Source organism: Rhea americana, unplaced genomic scaffold, assembly GCF_003343005.1.
Source record: "Rhea americana isolate MKP2758 unplaced genomic scaffold, rheAme1 scaffold_82, whole genome shotgun sequence".
Classification (NCBI taxonomy): domain Eukaryota; kingdom Metazoa; phylum Chordata; class Aves; order Rheiformes; family Rheidae; genus Rhea; species Rhea americana.
The window spans coordinates 2,802,296-2,812,409 of NW_028187001.1; the positions used below are offsets into that span (position 1 = coordinate 2,802,296).

A 10,114-nucleotide genomic window follows, 5' to 3' on the forward strand; every position below is an offset into this window, starting at 1 on the left:
CCCCCCTCCCTTCTTTTTTTTTTTTTAATATATGCCTTGTTACAGATGAAAAAATTACTCAGGATAAGAGGAGGTGATTTAAAAGTTTTAAGCCTGCTCTAAAATATTTCCCTAGGCACTCAGATTCCCAGCTCTGAAATTTGATCACCTGGAAGCCTTAGGTCTATCATTTCTCAACAGAAGCTATTTATTTCTATAAAGTGATCTGCAGTAGCCTTTACTGTTGGTTTAGATTTAACAGCTACAGTAAAATTACAAAACTGACACTCATCTCAATATCTGAACTTCACATTCTGAAGTGAGTGTTAAAGTTTTCACAATACCTTTTCTGAAGGAACTGCATACAGTTCAGGCATCAGAACTATTCCATTCTTTTCTCTAATAAGTATTCCTTCCAGAGCTTCTCTATATTCTTGTACCTGGAAGGGGGGAAGGCATAAGAACTCACATGCAAGCCAACAAAACAGAAATAGTGAAGTTAAATTTTTAGTTCTTTTCARCAACCCTTTCAACTAATACCTGGTCTGTAAAAAAAGACCTGCTGTTGGAAGATCAGGATTCAAATTCTTAGATACTGTTTCAGTATCTCAGCATTCTCAGTCTCAGAAATATAAGCACGTGTCTTTTATCTATAAAATTGTCGTAATACAAAACTGAGATAGAGTATCTTTATTTTTAACCTTGAAAATATGACCTATTGAGATCATAACTATCTTGGTTCACAACTGCTTTTCTGTGGAAAAATCTGGTGAATATCTGTGCAAGGAAAAAAGCAATTCTGCCACTCTAAAAAGCATTTTTAAGAACTAATCGTTTTTGCCTGTCATAAGCACATAACTAAAATATATTTAGACACTTTAGAAATGCCAAACTTCCTAAGTGGTTCTTAAATGAGGAGGTCAGTCTGCCACCAAGCATTAGGTTAGTAGAGAGAGACAGGCAGACAGACAGAAACTCCTCCATGCAGCAAGCCACATCAAAGTCCCAGGGATCTGAGAACCTCTTCAGTTAAACAGCTGAAGTTAGCACACAACAAAAGGATGATACAAATATATTTATATCTAGTTCTCAGCAATATTTCTCCAGTGACCTCTAAGTATTTATTTGCTCCATTCTCCTTCTTTCTTGTAGTAGTTATAAGCCAGCACTGCTGAGAGACTGAACAAGTCTTGGCCCAGGATTATATCTCCCAGTTTTGCTTTCATTTCAATTTATACATAAATCATTTAAAATTATTAACAATGTGTCAACAGAGGAAGAAGAGGTATTTTCCCTGCATTTCCGCGTTTGTGGACCAACCCTCTTTTGAAATCAGCTAAACAGAACAAAACATTTTTCTCTAAACTCCTTAAGTCATATCATTAAAACAGACTACAATTCTTGGAGAAAATAAGAGCACAAGTGAATAGCATCTTAAGTAGTAGAACATTTTTTCTTATAGATGTTCACATGAAGTACCTGAACAAAGTAATTGTCATACAGATCAAATTGATCCTCTGTTACTTTTAGCGTATTTTTTTACAAAGAAGCCATAAGCAGAAAATTCTGCATGAAATTTGCAATAGATGATGATGCAGCAACCTGCCCATGGAGGTTGTCAGGATAGAAGCCATCCATTAAAGTGCAAGGACAAATATTTTGTATTGTTACCTTTCTACTAGGCAAGTTTGCGTACCATTACTTTGAATCTTGCTTTATAGGATTGGGAAATCAATTTCTCTTACCAGTTCGCCTGACAGAAAATTTAAAATAGATTAAAACTGATTAAAAAGACATATGTCTGCTGAACTGAAAATCCTTCTGTTCCTGAGTTGCTAGACAAGATATTATGAACAAAAATACCAGACTAACACAAATAAGAAATATTCAGTATTCTCCATATCCCTTATTTTGGTCCCGTTCTTAACCATCCCATGCCAAGTTTTTTTTTTTCTTGTATGGAAGCTGTTTTTGAGCACTACCAGCACGTTCCTCTGAAATCCTATTTCTGCTATATCTTTCTGAGATAGGTAGCTACAATGGATATCTAAAATTAAGTCAGTGCATTCCATATGTTCATATCCTGCTCCACTAGTATTTTTAGTATCCTACATCATTCCCTACTCTTTCCGAGTCCTGAGGGTGCTTATTTTTCTAACAATTGCTACCCATTGCAAATACTTGTTTGCAGTAGTAACTGTGCAGGACTAGACACTCACCTGACACATTTAATCTGTGGGAACTGGAAGCAATTGTCCATTCTGAGCACATCTTAGCTGCAGTCCATTTGGATCCACAGAGTCAGGTAAACACCCTGACTTTCTAACTCATTTCTAGAGACTGCTTTTTGAGGTGCTATTTTATTGACAAGACTGAAGTTTCAATAAACTCGTTGATTCTCTCCTTTATGAAACGACACAATTTCTCTCTATAACAGAATGTTTTTACTATGTTCAGGAAAGCACTTTATATTTCTAGTGTTAATAGTTCCTTCACGTGATTTAAAATGTCTGTATAGAAAGAAGGTTTTTTGACTTGAAACTCCCCACTTAATTCCTGTTTCCATTTTATTTTTTTAAGTGATTATATTTAGCAATCTCCAGTCCTCATACTAGGGAGTTTTAAAATTACGTATTATTTTTTAGTTCCTCCGAGCCATCATTCTGCAGAGCTCGTTATGAATATGCTTAGTCCTGGTTACTTGCTCCTCAGGAATCGCTACAATCTTTGGAGAGCTGTGATCAATATAGCACCCCTGACCAGTGAATGCTTGACACAAAGGTATGAAATCATGACATTAGAAATTAACTTATGAAATTAGTTACTTTATTAGCAGATAGCACGGCTCCTCATAAAGGTCAATCCAGTCCCAAATCTTCCTAAGCATACAAAAGGACTGAAGGTACTACAAATCCCATTCTCAGCAGCCACACCACATAAGTTAGGGGAAAAGGAAACTGGTCCTGTCCTGCAGTGATGTAGGAAGAGGTTTCAAAGTTGCTGATGATCAAAGCCTGTGCAGACCATACCTGCTAAGAGAGCCACTCAACCTGATAGAGCCATGGCATGCAAAGGGCAATGAGGTCCTAGTATACAATACTGTAGCTTCTCCCATGTCATGAAGTCCCTAATAAGGTCCTATTGGCTGAAGACTATTCCCATCCCGCTGTCTGCAACCCTAGCAAATTCTAGTGAATCCTAGTGAATTACCAGTAGTGCTCACTGCTAGAAGAGCATCAACATTGTAAAAGATTCAAATAATTGCACCATCCCTTCAGAGCAGGAGTGGTGTCACAGACCAGAAGAAAGGTTCTACCTCTTCACTCACCTGCTGATATCTGTAGTGACAATTCATCTACACAAAAACACATCTGGTGAAGGATCTGCCTTCTACTAGAGAAAGGGATTACAGAGTCTTTGTGTAAAGGCAACTGATATACAAAATAAATACAGGTCAAAGTTATTTTCCATTGAAAGTCTTCTCTTCTTCCCTTACCTGAATTTTGTCTTCATTAAATACTCCATCAATTAGAAGATACGTCCAGAATACTGGCCACTCGCATTCAATATTCTCAAATAGCTTGAGCTCAGCCGGATCATAATGCAGCCTGTTTGGATCCTAGAAATTCATTCATACTCATTTACTCGCTGTGCTAAATAAGTTACTCATATTCCATACATAATGGAAGCTTATTTTATATAAATAATTAAAATCAGGAAACCAGTACAAACCACAGCATAAAGCTTCAAGCAGCATTTTGATCTCTTATTGATATTCTTTCTCCAGACAAATAAACCCATCCCAGTATCAGAATCTGSGTGTCTCCCAAATCACCTTAGCTCTGCCTCAGTTCAAAGGCATCTTGGGATGCCTCAGAGGCACTGTCTCCCCTTAGGCACCATAAGCTTGTCTAGCAGTTCATTTCTAATAGAACTATGAATTAAGTTCTGCAACTGGCAACTGTTTTTCCAGTACCTAGTCTCCTCTAGACTTGGAGTCATTCCCAGGTGGATACCTAGATTACTATCAGATCTACTAACAATGATACAGAACTTCACCCCTTAGTGTAAATGAAACAAATCACATTATTCCACATATCTACTGAAAACAGACACAAGTAGTACCTCTTTGGGTGTCTTGTAACCATCTCGAAGGAAGCGACAGCAGCCATAACGGCCCTATAAAAACAGACGAATTACTGAAACTTCTTATATGGTTCTTCCTCACAGACAAATACTTAAATATAAATGTGGGTAAATGCAAGTGCGGGCTGAGTTTTCAGTGTCACTTAGGGATTTTCCTCCCTCTTTTCCATGCATCGACTCACCAAACCTGGTAATCCTTTTGCAGTTAGGATTTTCAGGCAGAGCAGGGAGGTTCTGCCTACTCTTTCCTGCTGGACAAGAAAGGAAATTCTTACCTGCAGTTTGGATATGATTTCACTCTTGGTTACATTAACAAGGTTTATATCCTCCACTGCAAAAGCCGGATAAGAAATAATAGAGAGAAGGCCAGCATCAATCTCCTTTGATGTGGATGCTCTCGGCAACATCGAATATAGAATGGACTGAGGGGTGGGGGGGGGAAAGAGGAAATAAGAAGATGGATGTAAAACAATTTATCTCATTCAAGTGACTATGTCAAATGCAAACGGAGTAGAGCATGTTATTTTCAAACTGATTTAGAACCCACTGGATAATTATTTTTAAGTGAATTAATACAAAAATGCTTCAAGTCATTCACTTTCAGGAGAACTATTACAAACAGGGTGAACAATGTAGTCTGAAGTCATCTTTATGTCAAGTTTTTGGTTTAGTCAATCAATATTTTATTTAAAAGTATAACAGGAGGGACATTCTTCCAACAAAGGAAACAGAAGACTATTTTATTTTTACCTGACAATGTTCTACTTCATCGGGAAGAACATGAATCACTGATTTGTGCCCTCCGTGAGCACCAAAAAGATCTAGTTCATCAATTGCTTCCAAAGCTGCCTTCAAAATAAAAAAAATAAAAATTTTTAAAAATTGTTTTTGAAACGGAGTATACACCCTAAAACCTGATCTATTTTCCTTCAGAGACAAAGCAAAGAGAAGTTTGCTCCACAGACATTTTTTTTTTAAATCATCTTATATGTGAAATGTGGCTTTTTTTAATATGGAAAAGTAAGTAATATTTCTCTCTTGCTCTTGTAGGATGCAGGAGGGATGTGCTGGTGAGGCTTCTTATAATTTAAACACAGCGCAAAGCAACAGTGGATAAAACTGCTGAATTATCTCGATATTGAAAAATTTAGTAATAAATGCTTCTCTTGTCCCATATTCCAAAATACTCTTCCACTCAGTTCATTCTCACTCCTCCTACCTGAAGGCCTATCCAAAGAGGAGGGCTTGTACAACATGTCCCAGGACCAAAAGAGGTTGGTTAGCAGAAATAAAGAGAGCTTTACCATTCCTGTCTCTTACTGATCCTAGTGCTTCACAAGCGAAAGAGGAAGATGTCTGCTCTTTGCACTCCTAACAGCCAACTAGCCAAGCAAGATGCATCAAGCTCCATACCAACGGATGGATTGGAACATCTCACACCTTCTGGCCACAACGCGTTTGCCTAGCAAAGATATTAGTAGGCCACCCATTCACTGTATCCAAGAACCTCTACTTTAACCTAGAAGTCTACAAAACCCCAGCTTTGCTGATGTGGGGAGCATTGCCATGGTTGGATTGCCAGAGTCAAGTCAGCAGATCTTTCTCCTTAAACTTACATTCACAGRGCTGTGGTAGCATCAAACATTGCTCCTTGTCTATTTTCATCCTAAAACTTTTGTAATGCAAATCTCTGACAGAGAAARTATAGCATAGCAAAGCTTGCCTTATCTCTCTGCAGAGAGGYAAGGGTATTTCTTCTTCCAACACAAACATCGTTTTACTGGCTCTGCAAAGCCTTTCTCTAGCGGACTGCTAGATCAGTAGATGTTGCTCATAACAGCAGAATGCCCCACTGAGGAAATTATAGCTGGGATCATAGGCAGTCTTAATGGTGAACAAAACACATTCAGATCCATTCAAGGAAGTACGATCCATGCTGTACTGCTACCATGAACAGCAACACAAAACAGAAATGAGAGAGAAGCGTTAAGAGGGAGAATTCCTGAAGTAGATTAAGAAAAAAAAATGATATATATAATCAACTTTTCCCTCTGCAGCTGGGTCCTCAAGCATGCCCCCCATACCCTGCCCTGAAAAGTACTTATATTCATCTCAGACTCACAGAGAATCAAACACTGTGCAGCAAGTCCCACAGATGTCTCTTACAGCAGGGGCATCTCTCCCAGAAGACAGGTACACCAACAGCAACCAGCACCAGACTGTTCAGTGCAAGAAATCTCATACCAACCAGCTATGGGATAACTTCCCTCACAGAACCTGCCTCATTGCTGTTTGACTGAATTATGGCCAAGACCAGCAGATTTCTCCCTCTTACAGCTACATACAAGATCTTGGTAACTTATAAACCCTGCTGAAATGCAACTAACCTTTTGGCCTCAATTAATTGCCAATGACTTTTATTTTTTTTTAAACTCATAGTGTACACACATTACATTTACTGCCTTTTAAGCTTCATTTAATATCTCTATGACCTTGCACTACAAGACAGAGGAACCAGAAATATTCACTTTTTTAAAAAATATACTTTTATTCATTCTTCTCTTTAAATTACTTTTGAATAACTTTTTAAACTGATATTCTGCAGTCTTCCAAAATTTGTCTGACTTGAGATTTCCATGTAAGTATCACATTTAATATTGGGGATGGAGGATTAAGAAAGAGGGACAGAAAAGAGTGGAGATAAGATTTAGTGAGGTACAGTYTCATAAAGTTTTTTTTTTTCCAAGTCTCATTCAATCTGGCAGATATTTTGTAATCCCCAGAACAATTTTACCAAGGTCCTTCAAGGTAGGCCATTATCACAAGGACCTTATGCTAAATACTCATTCACACACAAACATAAATTCTGATATAATCAGTTAACTATCACAGTGGCCAAGATGACTATGGGAAGGCAACTATCAAAATTGTTAGCTCTACTCAGCAGAAAACAGTCACTAGGAAGCAGTCAGTAAGACATTCTCACTTTAGCCATTCCTACGGAGCTTGCGTTCAGTTCAGGGATGCCCTGGTTTGTCTTATCACCACGTTCCCACATTCCATAATCCTGCAACAACATTAAGAAAAAGCAGGCATAAATACATAAAAATAAATAAATAAATAAATAAATAAATTCCTTTACCTCCCCTCCATAAACACAGCCTAACAACAAAAACAGATCCCTGTATGAAGCTAGTTTATCCACCAGACCCATGTATGAAGCTACTTTATTCAAAATAAAAATAACAATAATAAAATAAATAAATAAATAAATTCCTTTACCTCCCCTCCATAAACACAGCCTAACAACAAAAACAGATCCCTGTATGAAGCTAGTTTATCCACCAGACCCATGTATGAAGCTACTTTATTCAAAATAAAAATAACAATAATAAATCACACACAACTGGACCCAGATAAAACAAGGAACCCCCACACAGACATACATCACTCATGGGAGAGGCCTTCCTAGTGTTTAAAGAGAAATATATAAAAATACACTCCAGCAGGATCAAGTCTACAATCACGAACCATTTTCTTCAAAGAACAGAGCAAAATCCTTGATCCTACATACCTCTCCCAGTATTCCTTCAATTCATCACTTTCAAAAGACATGTTTGTTAACATTTTGCTTTTCTTAGAAAGGTCCATAAGATTTTAATGACACATCAGGACAATTACAAATAAAGCTCAGGCTCATGCTGCAAAAAAAACTATTAATATGACAGAACAAACATACCTCCATCCAGGTAGTAGAAGGTCCCTCCATAGCCCTCTCACCATTTCCAAAGACACTGCTCACAGTGTACCATGCTGACAAATTCTGGCATCCTCTCACTGAAGATGTCATCCATGTTTTGCTTCTCCACCAGTAAGTTACTTTTGACCCCTATCAGATGTGTATTCAGATCACTTACATATAAACAATTACTTACAGCAACTTTGTAGGCAGCTTCTATGTAAAAGACAAGATTCTGTATGAAGGTAACTTCATCAAGGGTGAAGACAATACGCAACCCTGATTGAAAGAGGGCAAGAAATTAATTATACTGTGTTAAAACTAAAATATTTACACCTCAATGAGTTTCAAACTTTTAGTTTATTTGCTAGCAACTACTATCAACTGAATGGACAATGGAAAAAGTTACCAGTGATTTCAAAAGAAGAGACAGCAAGCCCTGATATTTGCTACTGATAAAAATACTTCAAATGCTACTGATTCTTACATCTCCTCCCCCCCCCCAAAAAAAAGGATGACATTCAGACACAACAGACATAATATGTGAGCCAGACACACACACCATCGTGGTCAAATGCAAGGGAGGCTCTGAGGACAGAAAAGCAAGTAAGGAACAAAAGGAGAGCCATATCTTCATAGAAGTACAGTTGTGAAGGGCATCAAAAGAAAACAGTGCCGGAAAAAGGGATACAAGCAGAAGCAGAACATCCGATTTGATGCAGTCACTCTCTAAGGAGGTCTATCCATCAGCATAGTCTACRCAGTCTTCAAACACAAACTTTTCTCTGACACAGCTCTGAACGCCTCAGACATTTGTATGCCAACAAGCATTAAGGGAATAGACACTGTCAGATTAATTGCTATAAATTTGAAATCCTAACTAAGCCACATCTCTTTCCCATATAAATACCATTTCCTTCTAACTAACAGCTATGTAAAGGTCTTTGAAGCTAATTAAAACTCTTCCTCCTTTTTAAACAATAGTCAAGACTAACATATCTTCTGCTTACCTGATGCAGTCATCTGTGCCAAGAAGAGCAGGTAAAGGGAGGTTGCATCTACCTGTAGATGCCCCCATTGGTCATCCCCAACCACTGTGGCACAGGTAGCAGAGTTATACTTGGCGTGCAGACAGTCTTTGGTACTCTGTGTGTGTTTGAACTTCTCTACCTTATCTACCTAAAAAACAGCACAGATTTTAAGCCTGAAAGTCCCAGTAACAATTTCAGAACAGACATCTACTCTTAGTAGAGGAGAAACTTGAGGCCCTAATTTTTATTACATCACATTAGTATGTTTTGATTGATCCAAGCACTTAAACACATCTTCAYCTTTAGGCTTAGACTAAATCCACATCTTCTCAGGAAAGAACGAGTTTTAACTAAGATCTGAACTTAAAGTAGTTTCAGTTGTACATCTTGGTGAAAATCAATTTGCAAAGGCAAACCTGCAATTTGCTCTGAGCACAATCTCTAAAATGTGCAGGTGAGATCACAGTTTTGCTCAGGGAAACTAAAGAGTTTTAAAAAGACTCCCCACACTATTTTGTATATTCCCCCCCCCCCACACACACACACGAAAAAGTCACTGTGTAACTCCCCCATCCCAAATATCTGCTTCAGATGAGATGCTCTGTAAATATAACATGTACTCGTTCAGCTTGTAACTTATGGCAAAAAATTCATCTGGTGGCAACACATGTATGAGTTGGAAACCTTTATTTGGATGTAATAGTTGGAAACTATTTACTGCTCTAAATCCATGGTACTCTGTTAGGTGCCAAAAGATAAGTACTTTTCTATATGGTAGTGACTTGGAAAATAAAGGCTCTTCTCGATTCTGGACAATCATATTTTCCAGAATACGCATTCTCTCCCTTTGTCTACCAACTGCAGCTACAGAATTGAATCTAACTTTGTGCTAAAAGCAATAAATGCTAATGGGTTATAACATTACCTGTCTCATCATGCACTGTAAGAGTCCTCGCATCAGCTTCACGACGTTCTGCAGGAACAAAACAGATTAGTGACGTTCCCACATCACCAGCCTTATCAGCTGTTCCAAACAACATTCAAGAACAGTAAAATTCACACCCTCTACTAGTGTCCTGCCAAAGGTACAAATGCATACTTGCCTAAAACGCTTTTCTTCCCCTAATCCCAACTTCATAGAATCAGTAAGGTTGGAAGAGACCTCTGGAGATCATCTAGTCCAACCCCCCTGCTCAAGCAGGGTCATCTAGAGCATCTT

The 10,114-nt window shown here is 38.1% G+C and overlaps 1 protein-coding gene across 2 annotated transcripts in view; it reads right to left on the bottom strand.

Annotated features, from left to right (window-relative positions):
• PHKA2 (phosphorylase kinase regulatory subunit alpha 2) overlaps window positions 1-10,114 on the bottom strand; it is a 47,384-nt gene that overhangs the window by 30,605 nt on the left and 6,665 nt on the right. For both annotated transcript variants that reach the window (XM_085323172.1, XM_085323171.1), the window contains exons 3-11: window positions 9,821-9,868; window positions 8,875-9,043; window positions 8,061-8,143; window positions 7,112-7,192; window positions 4,876-4,974; window positions 4,401-4,547; window positions 4,105-4,158; window positions 3,476-3,598; window positions 324-419 (exon numbers count right to left, since the gene is read on the bottom strand). In XM_085323172.1, coding sequence (XP_085179298.1) covers window positions 324-419; window positions 3,476-3,598; window positions 4,105-4,158; window positions 4,401-4,547; window positions 4,876-4,974; window positions 7,112-7,192; window positions 8,061-8,143; window positions 8,875-9,043; window positions 9,821-9,868 — 900 coding nt within the window. The remainder of the gene's footprint in view (window positions 1-323; window positions 420-3,475; window positions 3,599-4,104; window positions 4,159-4,400; window positions 4,548-4,875; window positions 4,975-7,111; window positions 7,193-8,060; window positions 8,144-8,874; window positions 9,044-9,820; window positions 9,869-10,114) is intronic.